The sequence below is a fragment of the Cyanistes caeruleus genome, chromosome 6, assembly GCF_971803275.1.
Source record: "Cyanistes caeruleus chromosome 6, bCyaCae1.hap1.1, whole genome shotgun sequence".
NCBI lineage: Eukaryota > Metazoa > Chordata > Aves > Passeriformes > Paridae > Cyanistes > Cyanistes caeruleus.
In genome coordinates, this window is record NC_141706.1 from 36,730,503 (window position 1) to 36,754,830 (window position 24,328).

The window sequence follows — 24,328 nt, forward strand, 5'->3', positions numbered from 1 at the left end:
TCAGCTGCATCGAGATGGGCACAACTACGGCTGCAGCAACCCTCAGCAACCGAACAGAGCAGGGAGACTAAGGGAAAAAATCCCTGTGGTGTCGTCCCACAGGCATTGATGCTTTTTGTTGTGTCAGAGGTTTAAGAGAATGACTACATATAATGCTTCTCCACCTTTATAAAGAAGAGCTATGGCACAGAGAAGTTAGGAGAGCAGTTTATGGCAACTCAAGACCTCTCTGGTGAAGTCAACAGTCAGAATTCAGGTGAGGGTTGCAGTCCCTTTGTTTCAGCTACGAGACCACCCATCTTCTCTTTTGGCAAGCATGAGTGGAAATGTACTTCTGCCTTCCAGTGCCTGTGACCATGGTAGTTTCCAAGGGGGAGTATGTTGCAATTGTTTTAGTTTTTCCATTTCTGCTCTTTCACAAGTTGCCTATAAAAACCTGCAACACTCATACATTGTCCATGTTCAGGGCTCTCTTGAAAACACAACCCTACTCTGATTTCTGACAAAACAACCTCTTGTAGTCAGGAGTGTGTTACTTCTCCAGCAACCAGCCAGGGTTGTTAGAGGAAGTATGTGTCAGCAATGACTCCATGCATCCACCCATCTTCGCTTGCTGTGCCCACTGACTGCAGGCTGGCAGGGGCAGGGACCATCGCTTCCTACACTTCTACAGGGCTTTGGCCTATCCGTACTTCCAACCACAGCACTGATGGAGTCCCCTGAGAACGCCTGTTTTCAGGAGGTTTCAATAACATATTACTCCTTTTTAATGAGATTTTTAATGCCATGAGAAACAATGGAATTTAATTTACTTAAGACATTCCTCCTCAACTGCAAATAATAATAAGTGCAAAAGCATCAGGAGGATGCTTACAGTCCCACGATGTGGGAAAGTAGTGGTGGCTCTCTACACTTCCCCTGACTCTAACGTAATGGAGTTACCTTAATAAACTGGTAGATTTTCATAAACCATGGCCGTGTTGCAATGACCTGCTTCTTGGGTATTTATTTCCTTGTTCTTTAGGCAGTTTCATTTCTGTGTGTGCAATCACAGCACCCTCTACTGCCTCCCGCCGAACCTGCAAAAGGAGCGCGAGTAACTGGACTCTTAAATAAAAGGACTTTAGGAGTGACTAGGCTTTCTGATAATCACGCGTTGTTTCATGAACGACACAACCCCCGCACCATGAGAACGATAATGCAAGGTGTTTCGGTTCTGTCTAGAACGTAGGCCAGAGCTCATAAATGAACAGTACTAATTCCTCAGGGACTCAAGCACCTATCAGTCTGAGAACTGTTTTTCCTTTTAATCTGTAAGGCATTATCTTCCACTTTTGTTAGGGCCGTGGAGGAAAAAAACAGATCTATTTTCCTAGTGATAAACACGAAAAGGCGCTAGGCCACGAGACACTGCTGGGCACTCCTGCACCGACTGTCACGGGCCTGACGGAAAACTCCCACTACAGAATCCACCCCTCAGGAGCTTCAGGTGCCAGGGCTGTGGAGTGCCCTCTCGGCCCTGCCAAGCGCAGGTTTCCCCTCTGCTGTTTTTGCACAGATCCAGGAGTCTGGTTCGTTTAGTCTCACATCCCTCCCTTCACCGCCAGCCGCGCTCAGCGGGGCCCTTTGCACCAGTCCCGCCTCACGGGGGGCGACGGCCCGCTCCCAGGAGCGGCCTGCGAGCGGCTCCCGGTGCCCGGGCACTGACACCGCGCCTCGTGGGCCAGAGAACGCGGTCTCCGGGCTCCGGGAGCCGGCGGGGCGGCTGGAATCGCGCTCGGCCCGGCAGCGGGGGCGGGAGCGGGGCCATCCCGGGCCCTCCCACCCCGCGCCGCTGACGTGGCTCTCCCCGCGCTGCGCATGCGCCGCCGGCCCTTCCGGAGCGGAGCAGGATGGTGCTGCTGGAGAGCGAGCAGGTACGGGGCCGCGGCCCGCCGGGAATGGGCCCTGCCCCGTGTGCCGCCGCGGAGAGAGCGAGGGAAAGAAAGACAGAGGGAGGGCCCGCAAAGCCCTGCGGCGACGCTGGCTCCGGCGGTGGAGGAGCCACTGGGGGGGAGGGGAGCGGTCCGGTCCCCGGGGACTGTCTCAGCGAGGCAAAAGCGCCGCGGCCTCGGGATGTGCGGGGACTCAAGAGCTCGTGTTCGGAGACAGAACCGCGGGCCGGGCCGCCCCCGGCTGGGACTTCGTGTCCTGCAGCTTGAGCGTGGGGAAAGCCGAGAGTTGGTCTTCCCTCGGTGCTGCCTCCCGCGGGGGGCAGAGAGCCCGGGCCGGCGCGGCGCGGGGAGAAGAGCTCGGAGCTCGTGTGGGGGCCCCCAGCCACGGGCGCGTCTCTTTCTCTTGCAGTTCTTGACGGAGCTCACCAGGCTCTTCCAAAAGTGCAGGACTTCCGGGAGCGTTTTCATAACGCTGAAGAAATGTAAGTTTGGAGTCTGTTACTGGATTAAAGAGGTGTTCCTATAAATCTGACTGCTGTCATCAGGTATTTTAAGCAATACAGTTGTAATCTAGGGTATCTGGAGACAAGAGCGGCCATAGGGACAAACCCGTCAGCTGGAGCACTGATGTATTAGCCCTACGTTTATTAGTGTATTTACTAGTACTATTAGTATTAATAACCTTTGAGTAAAACTGTATTTCGAACTGCAGGAAATACTGGGACTTTCTGATTGTCAAACAGTAAGTGAAAATCATTAGTTTTCTGTAAAAGGAATGTTTTGATGTTGTTTTTGCGTGTTCACGTTCTCTGGTTCCTGGCTAGCTGGCACTACTAGAGAAGCAATATATCGAGGCAGGAGGCAGCAGGCTGACGAGCATTTAAAGCATCAGCAGGTGGGGCATACAGCACCTTGAGGGAGGATTTACTTCTATTTCTTCTGGCAGATGCAGTTTACAGAACAGATCCTTCTGGGGTTCTGGAGTAAGAGCAATTTGGCAGCAGTGTTAGTTCAGCTGGCCTGAAATTCCCGGTGCTTTACAGATCTGCTCATGAGCAGTTCTTAACATCTCACATCAGAAGGCATCTGTAGATTTTAATGAAATAAGAATAAAAATTCTTTTTCAATACAGATGATGGCCGAACAAAGCCAGTTCCACGCAAAGGCCATGTAGAAAGTTTTGAACCAGCAGACAATAAGTGTCTCCTAAGAGCAACTGATGGAAAGAAGAAAATTAGCACAGTGGTAAGTGACAAATTTTAGGTTAGAAAGATTAGTGCCTCTGTGTGTTTTTGATTTAATGCTCCATATTTTAAGTGAAACTTGAGAAAATGTTAACTGAAAGTTGAAAACCTGGTGTGTATTTACTTTGAATGGCGGATTGGAAAAGGCTTCAGCTGACTTTATCTCTGCTCTGTGATATGACACAAGGAAAAATGTTACTTGGAGAAAGAGCTGCTGATTTGAGCTGCAGCAATTTATGGCCCCACAAGTGAATCAAACTTTGAATGCTTTTTCACATTCTTCCCATTTGAAAACATTGACTTAAGGATGAATGGCCTGTAGAGGGTTTTGTTAATCAAGGAATGTTTTCAGTTTTCTAAATCAGTGAAGTCCTGTGATGTACCAGTACAGCACATTGACCACTGAATGCGGTAAGTTGATCCAACTCCTGCTAAAAAGACCAGATGCTAACTGATGGGTAAATGTTCTGATACTTGGTTTTAATAGAAACCAGAGTTTTCATGGTTAACCTCCAGTATTACTTTTGTAGGTGAGCTCAAAGGAAGTAAATAAATTCCAGATGGTAAGTTTTGTATGGCTTTTATCCTCCTTTTCCATAGGCAGTACATGTGGTCTGTTGGATGCACTGGACACCTGTGAACAGGTTGATTCTGTGCTGAACTGCCACAGAAACTAACTTAGACTACCCATTTATCTTAATCTGTTTTTTAAAAAATCCTGTTTTATTTTGCCTAACCTTGTACATTGGTTTAGAAACAGTATTTTCCTGGTGCAGGGTGTAAGAGCATGGTTCTCTGGAAAAAGGCAGATGACTGGCCATTAGTAATACATAAAATGTTACCTCTTGTGTATTGTCATTTTAGTATTAGGAGTTCTTTTAAATGGTTCTAATTGTTCTTTCAGGCATATTCAAATTTGCTAAGAGCTAACATGGATGGCTTGAAGAAGAAAGACAAGAAAAGCAAGGCCAAGAAGAGTAAAGCAACACAGTGATGGGATGGTGTGTCACCAGCACTATAATAGACTTGACCCTTGCTCAAAGCAAAGTCCATTTCTTTTTGAGTTACCACTTGTCTTTGGCTTTCCTTCCAGCAGGATACTGGGATGTGATCAGTACTTTTGTTTAAACTGAGAGCAGAGGTGCTTTCTTTGGGTTGTTGTATGGCAGGAGTATGTACAGCATTATACTGAAATAGCTTTACACTCAGCTGGTTTGTACTTACACTGCTGGGTTTTACTCTGCAGTGTAAAACCTGTCTGGGGGGTAGCACAGGGTAAGAGAAATGCACCGTGCCAGAAGCAAAACAAGACTGGTGCAGCAGCCTCAATGACAGATGCCCAGGTTTATAGATGAGCCTCAGTAGTTCTATGGAAAGCAGGTGCCACCATATTATCAGGAACAGCTGCTTTCCTGTTTCTTTCTTAATCTGAGGGCTATGTCTCCATGACACAGTGCAGATATCCCCACGGCAGCCAGCAAAGTGCTGGAGCTCCTGCAGAGCCTTCACTCCATGCTGATCCAGCTGTCCTGACCTGGGTTCAGGGTGGGACTCTGCATCACGTTCCCTTCAGACGTGGCTTAAAAATCCTCATGTCACCTAAACTTTTTTTTAAAAACATCATCCTTCAGGATATTCAGGGATCTGAATTTTCCTTCCTTCATATGAGCAGATGTAAAAAGTAAACATGTAATTGCTCCTATTAAACATAATGAAAAATTGATTTGGTGTAATGACTGATGTGACTTGTCTTGGTGAATTGCTAGGAATGGCACAGTTATCTATGCCTTTAGGATTGGCGGCTGCTGCTGCTGCTGCTTTGGACATTGCTGTTAGTACCTTCACATTTCTCAGAAGTTTTTTGGTTTGTCTTGCAAATTACCTATACACATTTTAACTTTGCCTTCTTTGCTACAAGAAAGGGTAGAAAAAGTAAGTAGGTATTTATTAATGTAATTTAAAAAACCCCTACAAATAGCAATCGTTTGAGTTAGAGAAATAAAAAGGTTTAAGTTATTTAAACAAAAGGTACCAAGTGGGGAGGGAGGGTGAACACCAATGTGTTTCCAAAAATCCTTAACATTTCTGCATATTCAGCCAGTGTTTTGATGTGAAATACACAGTTAACTATGGCTGCTGTAAATCAGTTTCTCAGCATCATTTTTCCTGATGGGGTTGTGTTACGGTTCAGCTTCAAGAAGGTAATTATAATACTTCCATCATTACTATGACTTTAACCTCAAACTTCATCTGACAACTCGGGTAAAGAAAGTTAGTTCAAAACTCTGGTTATGCCCCAAGCACATGCAGCTTATGTTTCTCTTCAAAGTCTTTGGTTTAGATTCTGCAGGTCTGAAACAAGTGTTTTTCTTTTAGCAGGTGTTGATCTCACAGAAGCTGCTGCTTGATTTCAATGCAAAAGTACAGACAGGACAAGCACAGGCTTGTAACAGCTCTCAGCCTGAAGTCTACCATATTTTATACATAAATTAAAACAGTAGGTTAAAAATCCCAACCAAAAATGAAACACAAAAGGCTCATAATGAGTATTTCAATAAGGCTCAGCAGTTTTTATTACATAAAAACTCAAAAACATTTAAAATTATTTGTTAAAGGTAATTAATTATTTCATAATTCTAGAACTGACATTGCTTGTTGCAGTACTACTGTTGCATAAAAGGCATTTTGAAACTATATAAAAAAAGGTTTTACATCTGTACAGCTGATTGATGTAGCATAAGGGGCAAGAATTACATGGTAATGCCTAGCTGTGGCTATAGTCAGACTTGCTCCTTAATTGCCTATAAAACAATTACTTCCACATTTTGAAAGCATTTAGTTTTGTATTTGTCATGGTTTAGGAATGTCATTCTCTAGTTTAGTGCTCCATTTGAATCCATGTGCCACTCACTACCCCCTCCCCTACTGGTGGCTGGGGAGGAGAACTGGGAGGGAGACACAGAAGGTAAAGAGCACAGGTTGAGGTATAAATTTACTGGAAACAGCAGTGAGATAAACCAGTAACAGCAACAACACCAGTGGCAGAAGGTTCAGGACAGGTGAACGAGTCCACAGAAACAACACACCCCAACTGCTCCCTCTGCCACACTGTGCCCGCCTGGAAGGCCCCCAGCAATGGCTTGAGGTGGTGCAAATGAACCTCTGGGTCCTGGCCATGCCTCCTAGCTACAGCAAATCTTAACCCTCTCCTGGCCAGAATCAGGACAGTATTATACGTGAAATGCAATTTGGACACAGAAAAAGGCACTAGTTGCCTGTCTTGTATTACAGCTTTTTGAAATTCCTTCTGACAAAACACTGTTGTCCATTTGTAGAAGGATCCCATGAAAGATGCTTTAAGTACTAAAACAAAACTTTGTATTCATCTCGGTAACTGTACAGGATAAGTGCAGGAACCCTGCAGAGGGAAAGCAAAAACAGTTTTAAAATTTTGAAACTGCAGGTTTGAATGCTGCAATTCCTGTGACAAATCCTCACAATAAGATAGCAGCAAAGATTTAGTAGAAAATCAGTAAGTTTTAGTTTGTTTGGCTGTGATTGCAATTTTCCCCTCATCCTCTTTCCATTGATCTTGCCTGTTCAGTTTTCACTTCAGTGATCTGAAGGCTTATGGCTAGGTAGTGCTCAAGCCCCAAATGGGGTAGGAAGATAGTCAGGGACTGTATTACATTAATACCCAGTATTGTATGGAATATTATTTGGGTTCTGTTGCTCACAGCCTTGCAAGCCCCATAAAGAAAAAAAAAAAATGCTCCACTTGATATGTAGCTGCCTTAGTAAACAGCAAACCTGGAGCAATTTTAGTGCATCTAAGAAAAAGGAACCAAAGTTTTAGTCTTATTTAAAGGTTAAGTAACTTCAAGTGGAACAAAAAAAAATTAAATTAAACCCATAATTAGGCATAAAGACCCAGGCCTCAAGTGGTTCGGTTTAAAACTGGTCATACTGGATGCGTCCAGATTATCTGTATCAGCCTTACCAGAATCCAGCTGGAGTCTATGGGAGATTATGAGTCGAATATAAATGTTTTTGTGCTTACAAAACAAAAATGGGCTTTACTGTATATGCTGGGGGAGCATCCATCACACTTGCACGAAACTGGGCACTCTCCCACCTGTGCCTGACTGCCATTGCATTATTTCAAAGCAGGAGGAATTAAATGTGCTCATGAATCCTGAAAGACAAGCTGCATGCCTCTCATCAAAAAAGAGAGCTTTTATGTAGCATATTATATATTATATATACATGTATATTTACATATATAGAAGTATGTGTACTATGTATAGCAGGACACCTGACTGTACATAGCTGTCTGCTATTTATTTTTATTAACACAGCAGCACATGAGATAAAAGTGGCAATACATTCTACAGCTTCTTGAAAAGACTTACAAAGATGAAGTATTTAACATTTTATCAGTAAGTGAGGGTTGGTGACCAGTCCTCTAGTTTTGAAGGAGCTATACACATTTTTTGAGTATTTCTTTTTGCCTCAGAGAGAGGGGAAAGCAGAAGACAAGTTAGGAGCAGCTTATCTTTTAGTTTGAATATAGAAAAAATTGAGGTAGTTTATATACCCATAAGAGCTTAACAAATTTACCTCTTTTCCATTTTGAGACTGTAAATTTCATCACAAATTGCTTGTAAATAGGAAGATCTCTGCTTGGGCCATCGTGACATCAGTTGTCTCACAGTAGCATCAAAGGCTTGTCTATCTCCATCAAGCTATGGGAAAAAAAATTGATAGGGAACTATGCCAGTCTTATATTCTTTTGTGAAGGAAATACTTCTCCCAGTAGTATGCAGCCTTCTGAATACTGTGCAATGTCAATGCTCTTTAATTGAACAGCTTTCAAACGTGATGAATGTCAACAACACATGGTAACTTGATTTATTTTTTTTTTAAGAAAAAATGTTAATTTAGTGATCAGTTTCTTAACATATTTCAGTGCTAAAAAGCAATAAAATGGTGGTATCAGCTTGGCAGTGCTGGAAAGAACACAGTAACTGACGTACTGGTGACCAAAAGTGAATGATGCCAGCTGATCATGTGCATATGCATTTTCTATTTTTTTTTAATTAAAAGGTGATAAACTAATTCCATGATTTATATAGATTGTATGAACAAAGTATTTTGAAAATGTTTTGAAACATTTCACTGGGTTTTGATTACCAGACAAGCACTTACTGCTTCAGAGCAGCAGACAAAAGGTATGAAAATACTAAATGGACTTCCAGTAGGATGCCGTTCTTGACTTTGGGTTTTTTTTAGGGGGTGGAGAGGCATCCATCCCCTCCATCCATCTCTCTCAAGTTAGCACTGCCATTGGAGAAAAGATGAAAGCTTTGTCTTTGGTGTTTTCATCTTTCTTGCATCATTGACCAGTTTCTGAGTTGTTAAAGGTGTCGATATAATATACATCCCCTTTATATCTTTGCTTCACTAAGGGATGCTTCAGCTACTGTACTTGAAACAATTGCCTCTGTATTTTGGGTTCTCCTTCATTAACAGCTTCAAGGAACATCTTTGTTAAAACTGCTATTAATGCTTATTGGTTTCTGAAAAAGAGGAGTTGATTTAATTTTAGATAACTATTATTGGGGAAAAAACTCAGAGCTTTGGATTAGGACTTCCTAGTCCTGTCTTGTGTAACTTGGACATTTGACAAAAAGATTTTTCTCAGTCAAGCTCCCTGGGTAAATCCTTTTAAGTTTTAAGCCTAATTCAAACTTGAAAGAGAAATCTAGAATGGGTGTATTTTACATTTCACTTAATTTGGAACAGAATTTATCATCTATTGTGTTTAGCTAGAGTTCTAACAACAATACTTAATTGCTTACCTCTAATGATAAGAAGTGTATCACAGTTGCTTTTGGCAGATCAACCTGTAAGAATATCAAGAAATCAATACTTAGCAGTTTTGTTACCAGTTTGCCAACTCGAGATGAGCTATGCTGAAGGGAGCCAGACTTTTTGATTTTCAGAGAAGCACTCATGCTGCTGAAACTGGGAACTTAGCTTAAAATTATTGAAACCTTTTTAACTATTCATGACAGATTCCACTATGGGAAGTGGCACATAGGTGCAGGCAAATAGGCAGTTATGTTTCCTGAGAAGGATACACCATTTTAAAGTTCTTTGTGACATGGTCAATGAAGTCTAAAAGCTATATACAAACAAGAGTTGTGTTGGCTTAAATGAAAGTCTAAATGTAGCCAGAAGCAAGTTGTTACATCTACCACAGTAGCTGGTGTAATTACAGCTTAAGAGCTTACAACTAAATGCTTGTTAAATTTTATTCCATGCAACTATCCCACACACACAATTTGAGATACTTTTCAAGTATCAGAGAAACAGACCAGGGGTCTTATTTAACCCTTTATTTAAATTCAATAAAGTTTGATTCATTAAATTATCACTAAAGTGAGGCAATTGGCAGTTTGTTCCAGACAGGAATGACATCATCCACTGCAATTAAGAATTTGGAATTAATTCAGGCTTCTGCCAAATACTTACTGCTAAAATCTCAATCTCACTTGTTTTCTGTTGCAGGCTAGAAATGAATGTCTGAAGTCTTGTTTGTACCTGGGAACAAAAGATGGGCAAAAGTAAAATACTGCTTGTGTGACACAGTTTAGAAGCACTAATTTAATATTGCATAAATGAGAACAAAAGAGGCTGCTTCTAACAAGACATAGAACTACATCAGATTTAAACAAATGTTTAATGTAATTTTCAGTAAAAATTTCACAATAATCCATGATGAGCAGAGATGAAGGAGACTGGGGCTGAGACACAGCAATGGTAATACTGGCACAGTGCTAAAGCAGACAGAACCATGTGGATGCTTGTGTAACAATTGAAAACTGCCCTCTGTTTCTGGTGTTAGGTAACTTTTAAAGGAACCTGAGAACCTGTGACTGGATGCAGTGAATCACCTCCAGCTAAAGGAGGAGGATGGCTTTCGAACACCAAACCAAAATAGGGGTCATGCCTTGTAACACCTTTTTTCAGAGAAAGCTAGTGGTCCTGCCAAGTTAGCACTATACAAATGTAGTTGCAGCCTTGCATTATGTTGTCTTTTGTACCTTGGAAATGTTGCTTTTACATATTCAAAACCTGAAAACAGTAAGTTTGTTTAGCTCAGAGAGTAACATCCACTTCTTTATTTGGGCTCTAAGAATTGTTAATTGGGAGATTTTTTTGTTGCACACCCAAGTTTGGACTGAAAAGGGGATAAGATTACAGTTCTGTTTTACCATGTACTCTAAATATGTTGAGGCTAGTAATGCTAAACAAGAAAACTGACATTTGTTTCTAGCACCACTGAATGTTTTCTACATTACTATAGTATCATGTTTTAGGCAGAATTGTAGGGGTTTTTTGTTTGTTTTTAAAAACCTGTAATTTTTTCTTAGGCCTTTAGTTTGAGACAACATAATGAAATAAAATACAAAAAGTATCTTTTACAAACATACTACAGATTAAAAGTAAGATGAACTTGCACCTTTGTGCTGGTTTTGTCTGGTGTAGAGTTAGCTTTCTTCACAAATCTGGTATGGGCCTATGTTTTGGACATTTGATGAGCACAGGATTGGTAACAGGCGTTTTTGTTACTGCTGAGCAGTTAATCACTGATAAAGTAAGGAAGCAATAGCTGGTACAAGACTGTTAGCCACAGATGTAGAGATCAAACACAACTGTATTGAAGTTAAAAGAATTTTCCAACATCTTCCCCCACTGCTGCATAGACTAGTTCTTTTAAAGAATGTAACTTGTTTGATAATACATAGAGCCACGGCCTTGTTGGTTTTCTTATGCCCACACTGGTGAGGAAGCTGAGGGTGAATGGCAGGCTGGGAGGCGACACAGCCAGGACAGGTGACCCCAGCTGACCAAAGGGACATTCCAGACCATGTGACATCATGCTCAGTATATACAGTGAGAGGAAAAAGGAAGAAGGGGGAGCATTTGAAGTGAAGGTGTTTGTCTCCCCATTCACCATTACAGGCAATGGGGCCCTGCTCTCCTGGGGATGGCTGAACACCTGCCTGCCCATGGGAAGCACTGAATTCATTCCTTGTTTTGCTTTGCTGGTCTGCACAGCTTTTGCTTTCCCTGTCTTTTTCTCAATCCAAGGGTTTTCTGGCTTTTACCCTTCTGATTCTCTCCCTGGTAATACTGGTGAGGGAGTGAGCTAGTGGCTGTGTGGGGCTTGGCTGCTGGCTGGGGTTAAACCATGACAACCTTTAATAGCATTTAGGGAGGAAGAAAAAGGAAGTTCCAGAACCACAGTTCCTAGAAAAGTAGGGTTTCTAATATGTATGCACAATGATAGCTGAGCCACAAACGTCACAGATAATCCTTAGCATCCAAACTGTTAAAAAGGGTGGTCTTTGCCTTCAACCATTTGTGTTGTTCCAGGTCTATTTTATGAATAAAGAACAAAAAGGATGAATTTGTTTTAGTTAGGTGATAATGGAAAGTATGAATTCTACCATTCCTTAACTTCTAGGGATCACTTCTGAATACTTATTTGATGGGTGTGTACCTGAATTTCTTGACGACGCCTGGCACTGGCAGATAATTTTTCAGGAGCTATAACACTAACGTTAGGCACTGCAAGAGTTCCATGTGATTCAAACACACCTAAAATGCAAACACATCATTTTAGTTTATAGTATTTCTTTATACAACTAGTATCAACAAACAGAAAATTCACAAATATTAATAAATGAAAATCAGTGTAGTACTGATTAAAAAGCTGCTGAAAACCTCCAAGATCTGACAGGATAATGAGACATGCACATAAATTCTCAAACACTCAGTTATGACTTTGAAGGACTGATTGTTAAGACTAAGAAATCTGGTATATCACTGTTGCCTGAAATGAAGAAAAGGTTCCAAATGACTTGCATAATTCTACAACAAAATGCAGTGCACCTAATAGTAAGCAAAGAAAAGCCATTACAAGAATGAGGTGACTATTTAGTGCTCGGTCCCACAGCAGAACAATAAGTCCCAGCTTCCCCAAATAATAATTAAAATTTGAAATGGCTTGTTTTGAAATCCAGATTTCCACTTCTGGTAGTCACACACACAAACCCCTCCAAGTTCAACATGGCTTCTCTCCCTCCCTATTATATAAAAGTGTGCATGTGTGAAGTGTTTCTCTAAAAATCACCACCACCACGCATGGGATCAGTGCTCAGTAAAACATGTATCAAAAATGCCAAACTTTAGCCACACGGTAAGCACTTAATATTATTCTTTATATACAAAATTGTATTAGAATAAGGAATGCAAATCCATAGCTAGAAATGTAAAGGCATTTTCATTTGGAAAAAATGTTATTTGTTGATTTTTTTTTTGGTAAGTCAATGTAAACAGATCTCAATATGCTAACTATCACAGGTCAAGTTATTTTTCATCAAGATGACATTTAAATTTCTCCTCAGCTATGACAAATTTGTGAGTTTTGGCTTTCCCAGCCTCTTGTATTACTGTGCCAATGAATGCTTGTACGAAGAATATTCTGTCCATTGGTCTGAGCACTTAGTTTGGAGAAAAATTCAGTTTTAAATCATTTGGAACAATATCTGAGATTAAGAGGAAGTGCCTCTAATCAGAGTTCTGCTACAAAATATTTTCTTACTTTACCTTTGTTAATATTTTCCTACAAAATAATTTTTGAGCAGCAAGAGGAACAGTTTGTATGTTCTATAATTAGAGATTAAATACCTGAAATATTAGTAAATGATCCTTTTTGATTTGGTATTGAAAGATTATCTGTGGTTTCTCTAAAAAAAACAAAACAAAACCAAAGACAGTTAAGGAAACAGATTTACAATTATAAACAAATCCTGTAATAAGACAGTAGTTTCAGATTATCATACACACTTAAACTTAGTTCCAATACATAAAGAAGTTTGTGGATACTCCCCAGCACACATTTGTTAACATGAATCAATTCTACTGATTGAGAGGAATTGAGAGGAAACCATACAGAATTGCATTAAGTCAGGTCTAGAAGCAGTGCTCTCTATGGATACAAAAAATGTCCTCCCTATCATGCAAGAGTGATTTATATCCTAATACAAAAATACACTGTGAGAGTATTCTCTCTGAATTATTAATTTAATCTGTTTCTCACAGGTTTCTGTGACATAATGCTGAAGTATAAAAGTAGTATTTATACTTAAAAGTACACATATTCAAAGAAGTCTTCAGTAATTCGTTTGGATACCTTTACTTTCCACATTCAGGAATTCATTCAAAGAGAAATTTGCCAGCGCTACTACAATCAGCTATTGCATGTCTCTGCTTAGTGGTACCATGCAGGGATTTCTCTATTCTGTTTTCAGGATTTAGAAATAAGGTAAGTTTTTGAAAGAGTATTTTTCTTTCACAGCTTCTAGTAGATCAGTAAGCACCTGAGGATCAGGTTAGTTGCAAAGTTAAATATGGAGACTGGCTGAGACCAGAAGAAGGAAAACAAGAGGTGGGTTGCAGGAGACATACACTGCTTGTATAAACTACTGCTTCATTTCAGCATTTCCAAACTTACGATTTCTTTTATTGTTAAGCCTAGTCAGAAAAACTGGATGGCAAATCTGTTAAGTTTCTGAATTCTACTTTGTGTGACTAATGCATGTCTATTCCTGCTGCCAATGCAGACATATATACGTACACACATATAAATATAGTTAGATGCATGAATAATGACAGACTGACAGGGCCTATGTGTAAGTAACAGCTGTACTGCTTGAGCACACAGGAATGACTAGTCTCCCCTGTCACTTCTGTACTAACTTCCACTGGTGACAATAAATAATAATTTCAGTGAAGACAGGATGAAGGGGTTCTCCTGTGTACCTCAAGTCTTTGCCAGGTGTTACTTCCACTTGTGCCAGCACAGCATACAGAAGTGCAACAGTTACACCTTCATTTCACCCTACCAATAGTGCCTCAGAACGAAAGGGATTTGTTGCTTTAGTATTTTGATTACACAGTACACAAATGTAATGGATTTCTGCTCAGTAACAGGGACTTGCACACAGCCAAACACTACTACTACTCTAGCTGCTCTGATAACTGAGATAACTGATATAAATGTGTGGACTTTTAATTTGTGAAGCACTATGCATGTGTGAACGTAGCAGCAGCTAGGATAATCAGTTTCTTTCCGACAATTCTGTAACAATTTCTACAATTCTATAACAAAGCCTTTTGCTTTCTTTTCCCCTTAAAAGAAATTTAGCAATTTCTTTACCAAATAAAATTAAGGTTTAACTGAGCACATGCAAACATATATTCACTTCTGATTTTGACCATTCACATTATTGACACATTGTGCTACTTACCTACTACATCTTTCATCACCGATTTTCATTTTCAGTTTCTGGATCAGGTGATCTACTAAGTCAGATTCTAAAATCCTTTTCTCCGTCTGCCTGTCTTTCTCAAAGGATTTCACCTATGATGTAGTTCAATGGTTCTTAAGATTGTTGATTCTTAAAATGGCATACAAATAAACTTCTCAAACTTAATCAAAACCAAACTTTCACCCATTAAAGGTGAAAGAGTCAAAGGTAGGAAGCTATTATCATTACCAATCAATCATTGCCAATTAAATATTTGATTAGATTTTTTTTCAGCCAACTACCAATTTATTCTGCATTCCCAAAGCGTAGCTTGGCTCCCTGCATTTAATATGTGATAAGTAAGTTCTAAACAGAATGGTTTATAATTGTAAAAACAGTATTTTTAATATTTTTAGTTAAGCAATTATATTAGAATAAGGCTTGCCTTTCAATTTGCAAGAGTTAACTCAAACGTTCAAAACTTAGGAATCTGCACCATCTTTATTGGCAAGAGCTTAATCAGTAACAACACCATTCACCTCATTAACATCTCCTTTCTTGGTTTTGCTGCAATATTTAAAAGAACACTCTATAATAGGCCTGTGGAGGACTTCGAAATATCACATTGTCATCATCAAGATTTACTTATTCTTGCAATTACTGCTGTTACAGTAACAGAATGAATAAGAAGTTAAAAATATTTTAGTAAGTCACATTGGCTGTCCTTGCCATATGCTGTAAAATGCCTAGTACTTTTTTCAGTCAAAGAATTAATCTTTATTCAAATAATAATAATGTTTTCTCTAGTGATCCAGAATACTTTAAAACTTTGAACTTCAAAAAACCAAAGGTACCAGAACCACAGGCTGCAGAGTACAGAAGTACACAGTACATACATGTTGTGAAACAGTCCAGTCTTTGCATCCTAATCTGAGTTTACAGAGGTGAAGAGTGTGGTTCTGACTGTCTGTTGGAACTACACCAATTTTTTTAGATTAACATTTTAGTTGTATTTGTTTTGTAACATGAAAAGGTGCCAACTGCAAAGTCAACTAATTCATTTTGTCGATTTAAAGAAATCAAGAGACAAGAGAAACCTTTTTCCATGTTAAACCATCCATGGCACTGTCAAGCAATGTTTGCACTAGTTTTTGGACTTTCCTAGAGGGAAGGAGGTCTGTGAATAACAGTGTTATGCAGGGATAAAAAAATGTTAGAAATGCTAAAATTAATTCTTCAGAATAACATTTCTACAACTTAATGACCAAAACTGTACTTATCTCAACTCCACTTAAGTATAATTTATATCATATTAATAATGACCTTAAAAAAAAGTAGAACAACATAGTACAAATCTGAAACACCATAAAGCACCCACCACCATAAAGGTCCCATGCTTACCTTCACATGACTTCCTTCTTTCTCTGACACCAGAGCCACATATGTAATCCCTGAGCATCTGCAGTATTCCTGCAGTTCTTCCTGGGACTAAAGTATGAACAAAATAAGAGGTATGAGACACTAATTTGACAGATTATAAAATGACCAATTAATTAATCACAGTCTCCTGTCTTTAATTAAAGTAACTTGATATACAACAGTCACACAGCTTCAGAGAGAGAAAAGCTTTAACAACTTGAGTAGCTGAAACTTCATTGTGCATATATTTATCCACCCAATGCTTGCTAAAATTGAAATCTGAGTCTACACTTAGAGAGAATGCCTAGGTCCTGTAGCCCAAGCTCCCACATAGAAGGACTACCTATACCTAGAAGTGCAGAGTCTAAGTAGCTGCAAAAATGTGCAGTCACCACCCTGCTGCCTGCAGCTTTCAGTCCTGCATGGTTGGAGGTCTGCCACGAAAGCTGACTCCAGCTTGGTTCCTATAAAACCAAGGCTATGCTGACTTACTCAGCACTGGGTTGCAGGACAGCATTAGACAGAGGCAAGGACTACCCAAATCTTCATTCCTTATGAATCAAAACAACCCCAAACCAAGAAATTCCAGCCTAAGTGATCATAGGAAAAGTATATAATATGGATTTTTTTCAGTCCCAAGGGATTGACACTGTTGGAAATGCGATGGCAAAAAATTACAAGAAAGTCAGACAATGAACTGAATGAGCTCAAAACTTCCTACCCTGCAGCACATGACATGGAAGGGGCAACTGCAGAGTCTCTCTCATTAGTCATGAACTGGCACACTTGAAGGTGAAGCAGACTCATAATCCTTACATAAGTGCCACCACCTCTAAAAGGGATTTCAGTGTTGCCATGCGGCTCCCTACACTCCAGTGTAGTGCTGGCTACAGCTCTGTTTGGTTTCACCTGGACAGAAAAGGGCACAACTCAGCTTGCCACTCTCTTCCCCTCCTACTACAGATCTTTCTCTTCAAGGACTAAAACAGGGCCCCATCTAGTAGCTCAGTTTGCCAAACTATTTCTAACAGTAGAATAATAACAATATTCCCTCTGCACCTGAGTGTCTTCAGCTATGTGATTGTTTAAAACTTGATACCACTGTTCTATTCTTGATGTATCCCCATTAAGTATTATATTTATTAATAGGAGGGATCTTTCTTCACAGTTTTAAATAATCTGGAAGAATGCTGCAAGTCCAGTGAGACTTTCTTGACATTATTTTGTCTGAATAGCACCCTACATGCCCAGTATTACGAGTCTATCGCCATAAAACCAGAAAAATACCCAAAAATAGTATGGTTTCACTGCATTAATCTTGCAGAACAAGAAGACAGATAACACATGGAGATAAAAATTCTACCTGGGACCAGTCATACATTATTTCGGCTGGAATTCCTGCAGTCCATAATTTCTGAACAATGTTGATAGCTCTACCCATTGACATCTGACCAACACTTACAACCAGTAGGTCACAAGAGCTGACAGAAACCTGAAGGGAAAGTAAAATTGAGACAATATTAGTGACAATAACACCTTTCACCTCACAAAGCAGTTGAAGCAAGAAAGATGGACAAATATTCTAACATTTGTTCAAAATGCATGAAGCTAAAAAACCAAAAAGGGATTAGATACACCTCTTTTTGAGAGCTACAATCCACCAAAGTCCACCTGAAAGTCACTGGAGCCCAATCTTCAACGTAAAGCACCTCCAGGGCCTCAGCCTGCCAAGTATCCCTGCCTACTTTCCTTCCCACTCTCCTTAGAAATGTTAATTCATTCTTATAGAGAAAAGATAATAAAATACACATTTCACGGCCAAGTGAAGATGTGTGACACTGTACAAAGTAGTCAATATTCTTAAAGTTTCTTTCCATCTCTATCTTCTATACTTTGATAAGGGGAGAGGCAGTAGGGGAAAAATAACACTAAATACACGCAGTTGTACTCTTCCATCTGAAAGAATACACAGGCTAAGAAAAACATCCCATTTAAATTCAAAATACAATGGTGTAAGCCTGATGATCCTGTCTTCCTGTGATTCTCACTTAATAAATAGTTCTGTGTAGAGAAACACAAAAGGAAACAGGTAATCTCGATGTCTGTCTTTTATTTCAGTATGGTATTGTTTGGGAACACATCTGAACGTCTTATTTTTTGTCCACCTCTAGCCACAATTAGGTTATTGAACTGTGAGAAGTAAACAAGTTCCCCACTTCCCAAGAAAGATACTTACAGAATCCTCCACACTGGAAACAGCAGCAGTTATTTTATCTATAGCTATGCTGACTCCAACAGCTGAAGGAACTGGTCCTACTGTCTGTGGCCCTCTAAACTGTGGAATCTCAAAACAAGAAAAAAACAGAATGGAAGACCAGATATTTATCTTGGCAAAATACCATTTTTCTCAAGGGTTAAAAAAATGTCCAAATTTACTAGAAGAGATGAACACATACCAGATGATCATATCTGCCTCCTGCAGCAAGAATTTCAGGAACAGTTCTTTGTCTTCTTTTGATGTATGCTATAAACTGAAAGATAATACCATTGTGCTGCTGTATTTTGTAAACTAGTCCCAGATTGATAGAGATCTGTAAAATAAAAACGAATATGTGCACATATATAACTAATTTCCTGTTAGCAGCATGGATTTAAAACACTGTTTTTACATAAGGAATACATATGGAAACACTCCTTAGCTCCAAAAATTTAAAATACAGCGAAAAATAAAGAAATAGTGTTTTAATCTTACAGCATCCCAATAAACCTGCAGCATAAAACCCAAATAGCAAGCTTCAAGGAAGGTGGAGGCCCTTAGCAGTCATTAGATTTCTATATTTTAAAATATTTACAGTTTGTTCAAAATTTATTAAAATCCCTGTTTTCACTCTAAGTAATGCCTTCAGTCTTGGCTGGGGAAAGAAAACAGTCTTAGTGTCATTAGAGAGAATTTAAGCCAGAGACTTCTGACTGGAAGAGGTCTTATTTTTATAATGCATCTTTAATTTAAAAAATAAGAACAGAAAGGAAGAAGTATCAATGCCAGTACTATTATTTGCCATCAAAAGACACTTGTGTGTGCTTTTTCTACTATAAAATATCTTAATTTCCTGGCATATTGCAAGGCCCAGCAGCCTGTAATCCCATTAATTTATTAGCCGAGCATTTTACAAACCTGAAGTTTTATTCCCAGTTGCTTTAATAAACCTATGATTTCCTCTAAATCCTTCATGCCATGCTTCAACAGCTGAGTGACACTTGGCTTTTGTTTTATCATTGTGTTTAGAAATGGAAATACATTACTTGCTTCTCCCTTCTGCTCAATGAATTTATAGAGTCGAGAAAGCTAAAACCAAAAAAATAAAATTATAAGCATACATAGCAACACAGACAACATTCATAATATGTCCCATCTAAAAGGAAGGAAAATATCTGACTTTATATCTGGAGTAAAACATCTTGCCTTTTTTGTTTGTTCTGTCTAGCAGGCTGTTTTTACCTAGTGAAGTTGAGCAAAAGAACAGAGACAGAGACAAGTCTTAGACTATCCAGAAGTTAACTTCAACTCTATGCACATTCAACATTTGCAGAGATTTTTTTTTAAAGTTTCTCACAGTTTTCTTTATTAAATAGTCTTCTAGAGTATTCCATTTACCCTTTATTAGTTTCCACAGCCTGTGAAACATGCTTAAAGAAGCTGCAATATTGGCTGCCAGAGAGAACAGAGAACAAAGCCAGACCACTTGCAAAGAGACTGACCTATTCTGAACAGCACATGTAACTGGTTATTTTTCTTACTCTGGTTGATTAAATTACAAAAAAAATAAAATATTACTGACTAATTACAAATTACAGGGAAATTAACTGAATTAAGATCACTTACACTAGCTGATGTGAGAGAAAGATTACAGAACTTGGCTTCTACTTCTCTTTTAGTTAGCTTTTCAGTCTACAAGAAAAACAGATTAAAACAGCATTTGGTTGTGTTTAATGCGTTATTGTAATTATTCAAAGTAACTTCACCTGTATTCTCTGCTTATAAAGTAGAAAAGACCTAACTGATATTAAAATACATTTCAAATTTAATTTTTTTAACGTTTTTATTGACTAGCCTGTCAGTTCTTGATTATACAGCTGAATAATTCTCTCATAAATACACATTCAGGAATCATAAACCATCCCAATTCAGAAGCAACAAGAAACTAATTAATCTATGTTTACAGCCCAAAGGCAGCTAGCCTTTTTATGCATCAAGAGTATACTCCTGGTCATGCTGGCAATGGGCTGTAAATAGTTTTTAGAGACAGCTCCACAAAATAGAATACTCTACAGCCATGTAGAGTTACATGTATACAATAGGTTACATTAATAACTAATGCCTTACCACAGCATCATAGAGAATGATGTAGACCTGATTGAGTTTGTCCTCTGGTATCCCACAGTGCAAAAGTATGGCTTTGAGTAAGGCAGTGTGGTTCAGATAAATACTGTAGTTTCTTTCCTAGCAAAGCATAAATTAAAAAAAGAAAGCATGAAAAAAACAAGTTTTACTTCCATTCTGTTTTCTTTAAAAAACCAACCCACATAAAACAAAGTCTTCCTAAACATTTAATAATAGTTCAAAATTAACTTCAAACCTCTTCTTTCACTACCTTAATTTTCATCTCTAACCAGAGAATGGCAACCTTTGTCCCATTCTACAGTAATCACTTCTTGTCTGACAGAAGACATTATTTCAATGGTAAATAATACTGTAAAGGATTCAGTCAGTATTTCCTTTGCACATAAATCTATGCTTCATTTAAGTTTACCTAGGAAACACATTTTTTATGACAGTGTTCTATAAGTGACTATAGATTAACTGTGAAAATAGTTCTGTACTGGTTAGAGTATCCTTTTACAACATGTCAAACTAGACATTTAGATAAATTAAAATTTTGTGTGGAAAAGAAAGGAAAGGGGCTGATTAGAGAATCTACCTGTAGCACTGAAAACTCTTGAATGATTTCTGAAATGGCATAAATCGTTTCTGCTATAGGCAAAAAGCTATTTCCAGTAGATGTAATGATGTCAAATGCACATTCTAGGAGTTCTTTGGGATGACAGCGGTCTAACTTCCGAGGTCTGAAAACTCGCTCTATACAGTATCTAAAAGAAATATTGAAGAATGAATCAGCCTCTTCGGAAGTCACTGTCCAAGCACAGTTTCAGTGCAAAGCATTACCTCTACATATCTTACCTTTTCAAGTTTGATATGTTATTTCTAGCTACAAATCTTGCAAAAGGAATCTGAAAAACAAAATACATGAAAATTGTTGAAACAAAAGTCAGTCTGAGCTCTGTAGCTAGAGATGAATTAAACTGTGTAGTTACACTTGTACTCTCCCAAGTCTAATATAATGCCTAAAAACCTGACATAGCCAAGTAATATTAATCTAACCACCCTTGCTGCAAGTTTTAAATAAAAACATTACTTTCAGCTATGTTAAAAAAACAAACTTCAACACATGGTCTGGGCTCCAGCTGTCAAGAAGAGTACAAGAGAAGTCAGGAGAACAAGGACATTGAGAGACTACTTCAGCAGTCAAAAGAAGTGCAAGCCTAAACCAAATTCCACCACTGCACCCTTCAAATCCTCTGCAAGCTTTGCCTGCAGAGATGATGCTACTTACTCTGAGGTCGTAAGGAAGCATTACCAGCATCCCGCTGTGATCCATGAAATACGAAGCTTCATTGTGTTCATATAGTTTTTTATTTCTGGGCATCAGCAGCGGAGTATGCAGCTTGATGGCTCCTGCACAAAACCAGAAAACACTTCTCTCATTTCAGAAGTAACACCTGCTTTTTACAGGCTCATGAACACCCTTGCAGGGCATAATTATGTCAATCCATAAGTTGAAAAAATTACATTAAATGTCCTTAATAGACTTCTCTCTTCCATATTTAAAGAAAGAAAGTCAGAGTTTGTTTTATGCTTAAGTTCCATGCTTCTTGGGCTCAGCAAGGAAGCCACAGAAGAGAGAACCGCCAATTCCACAGCTCAGCAGAATTCTTACCTTGCCCTCCCTCTTTAAACACCACCTTTCACAAAAGCAGGCATACCAAACAGATGAGAAACTCTGCAGTTACCAGTAGCAAATACTGCTTTGGTCTAGAGGCATTTCCATATAGAACAAATTTTGTTCAGACACGTTGCATCCTCTGTCTCAAAAATATACTAGAAGTATTTGTGTTTCATTTTAAGACCTCCTGAATATCAGTTTTTTTCCAGCTATATTTTGCAACCATCTATCTGTATGAATCCAATCTTCAGTGAAACCTTACTATTACTAACACCACTTACTACTGAAAAATAGTTTCTTGTTTTAATATTTGATTGAGAATCACTAGAGAATTTACTGAAGCCTAACTCAATTAGATTTCAATATAAACTTTTAAATGAGAAAAAAAGCACCCCAGATAGAAAGAAATTATTTTAGCCATTACAGATGTCAGACACAATCTAATGGAAAATATCCAATCCCTCTCCCCCCATTTTTTTTCCAAAAGCATGGAAACATTTCAGTCTCTAAAATGCTAACAAAAACTTTCCCAAATCTGTCAAGGTTTAAGGAGTGGGGGGAGAGAGTAAACCCATCCTTGACTTCTCATTCCTCAGTTTTCTCACTCTTTTGTATTGCCAAATTTTGATCATGCTTAACCAGATTATGATTTACTTGAAAAATGCAAAATTACTATTTCAAAATTCTCTATTTTTATATAAAATACTACTATGAACACCTGTAAGACAACACAACAACATTTCAAGTGTGACAGTGGCTGCGTAAATTTTCTTCTCAAAAAATAATTTAAAGTGAATACTACTATTAATGACTGGAGAGATTCCTGGAAAGGAAAATGAAAGACTATTACACATCATGGCATCAGCTTTGGCTCAGGAAGTTCCTGAACAGCAAAGCATTACCAAGAATACATCAGTGGAAGGAGCACTACACACTTTGTTTCCATGCTCTCCCTTATGCTTTTCCCATTCTGGCTGTTCAGTGAAAGGTTACTGTGCTACATGGATGCCTGATCTCCCACCACAGAACTACCTACCCTTGTATTCTGATCCTGATTTTGCATAACAGCCTCTACCTCTAAAACCTCATACAGATTTATCAGAACAACCATGTACATTCAAAAATATAATTAAGATTTTCACTCTTCTTTCTGTAGAAAAATGTAAATCATTCAGATTTGATGTTAGTAGCTACTACTAGAATGACAAATCAACAGAAGAAAACATCATAAAAACTTCAAATGATCAACTACTGAATATGTTTTCTGATTTCTCTTATAGCAGTAAATCCATTCCATTCTTTTAAATTAATTCAATCACAAAAAAGGAAATTAATGACTTTTGTAAACACACCCACCGTGTCTTTTAAATATCCGGCTGACAATCTCACATACATGCTGCTGTATCTTGGCTGCCCAAATAGAAAAACTACCCTGAAACCATCACAAATAAAAAGTACATATATAATTCACGTGTGATGAACACTCCATGTAGGCAATCATTCCATGTAATACAGGCAATAAACATTCTGCTATCTCATCCCACTACAAAAAACTGCAATGCTTACATAATAAAAAATAACTACAGCATTCTTGTACTGTGTTACCTCTAATTTCTTTAGATTTAGAAAGATTCAAGAGCTGAAAAACTAAGAAAAATTACATTAATTAAAAAGAGAAGAAAACACCCACGAGGGGCAACACTTTCTGCTGACAAGTGGTCAACCAATAATTTGACAGGAACTCAGAGTAAAGGACGCCATTATCTGGACATAAAGCTTTAGCTGCTACAATCAAACACTGCTGGTTTCTTCATTGAAAAATGAAATTAAGGCTCAAATGGGAAGTGGCTATTCAAACCCACACAGCAGAGACTGTAGTTTTAAATGGGAACCAATGTGAAAGTGAATCTTGAGATAATGCAGTTCACTCAGAAATGCTACAGGTTTACCCATATAAGCATGTTTTTAAAAAATTCAACACAGGGAAAAGCCAAACCCATTCATCCCCTGAACACCTACAAACCTTCAGCATATCACTGTCATAAGTATAGTCTATTCCTGGAGATACACGCTGTGCAAATATCTGACTCATCATAGTCCGGTAGGCCTTTCCATCCACGTTTGCTAAGGTATGGTGAAGAACTTCATGGAGTTCTGACTCTTCCATTTGTGGTGGTGGAAGATGTTCACTTTTTAGCAGCTCCACAGCTGTTGGTCGTGCTGCAGGGTCGTGGTTCAGAAGCCACGTAATAACCAATCTCTACAAATTAAATCAAAATTTTACA

The 24,328-nt window shown here is 38.8% G+C and overlaps 2 protein-coding genes across 7 annotated transcripts in view; one reads left to right on the forward strand and one right to left on the reverse strand.

Annotated features, from left to right (window-relative positions):
* The first annotated feature begins 1,810 nt into the window (after positions 1 to 1,810).
* Positions 1,811 to 9,896, forward strand: SRP14 (signal recognition particle 14). 2 transcript variants are annotated; one of them, XM_086892708.1, is made up of 5 exons: positions 1,811 to 1,916; positions 2,344 to 2,416; positions 3,067 to 3,179; positions 3,709 to 3,741; positions 9,752 to 9,896. In XM_086892708.1, exons 1-5 carry the CDS (start codon positions 1,893 to 1,895, stop codon positions 9,809 to 9,811), a joined length of 303 nt encoding a protein of 100 aa, XP_086748834.1. In that variant the 5' UTR covers positions 1,811 to 1,892; the 3' UTR covers positions 9,812 to 9,896. The 2 variants fall into 2 exon arrangements, with proteins under 2 accessions (XP_086748834.1, XP_023784091.1); XM_023928323.2 differs by lacking the exon at positions 9,752 to 9,896 and adding an exon at positions 4,083 to 4,901.
* Positions 5,722 to 24,328, reverse strand: part of EIF2AK4 (eukaryotic translation initiation factor 2 alpha kinase 4) — a 41,877-nt gene continuing 23,270 nt past the window's right edge. For all 5 annotated transcript variants that reach the window (XM_086892696.1, XM_086892697.1, XM_023928322.2 and 2 more), the window contains exons 21-39: positions 24,067 to 24,303; positions 23,400 to 23,475; positions 21,654 to 21,775; positions 21,221 to 21,270; positions 20,961 to 21,129; positions 20,366 to 20,482; positions 19,865 to 19,930; positions 19,157 to 19,327; positions 18,438 to 18,572; positions 18,218 to 18,325; positions 17,345 to 17,473; positions 15,964 to 16,050; positions 14,563 to 14,675; positions 12,941 to 12,999; positions 11,751 to 11,848; positions 9,716 to 9,784; positions 9,040 to 9,084; positions 7,799 to 7,923; positions 5,722 to 6,596 (exon numbers count right to left, since the gene is read on the reverse strand). In XM_086892696.1, the coding sequence (XP_086748822.1) occupies positions 6,542 to 6,596; positions 7,799 to 7,923; positions 9,040 to 9,084; positions 9,716 to 9,784; positions 11,751 to 11,848; positions 12,941 to 12,999; positions 14,563 to 14,675; positions 15,964 to 16,050; positions 17,345 to 17,473; positions 18,218 to 18,325; positions 18,438 to 18,572; positions 19,157 to 19,327; positions 19,865 to 19,930; positions 20,366 to 20,482; positions 20,961 to 21,129; positions 21,221 to 21,270; positions 21,654 to 21,775; positions 23,400 to 23,475; positions 24,067 to 24,303 (2,031 nt within the window). In that variant the 3' untranslated portion in view covers positions 5,722 to 6,541. The remainder of the gene's footprint in view (positions 6,597 to 7,798; positions 7,924 to 9,039; positions 9,085 to 9,715; positions 9,785 to 11,750; positions 11,849 to 12,940; positions 13,000 to 14,562; positions 14,676 to 15,963; positions 16,051 to 17,344; positions 17,474 to 18,217; positions 18,326 to 18,437; positions 18,573 to 19,156; positions 19,328 to 19,864; positions 19,931 to 20,365; positions 20,483 to 20,960; positions 21,130 to 21,220; positions 21,271 to 21,653; positions 21,776 to 23,399; positions 23,476 to 24,066; positions 24,304 to 24,328) is intronic.

Excerpts from the sequence above, each read along its gene's own strand:
- SRP14 (XM_023928323.2), top strand. The coding sequence starts at position 1,893 with ATGGTGCTGCTGGAGAGCGAGCAG. Across the intron at positions 1,917-2,343 it reads TGCTGCTGGAGAGCGAGCAG|TTCTTGACGGAGCTCACCAG; the intron begins GTACGGGGCCGC and ends TTTCTCTTGCAG. Across the intron at positions 2,417-3,066 it reads TTTCATAACGCTGAAGAAAT|ATGATGGCCGAACAAAGCCA; the intron begins GTAAGTTTGGAG and ends TTTTCAATACAG.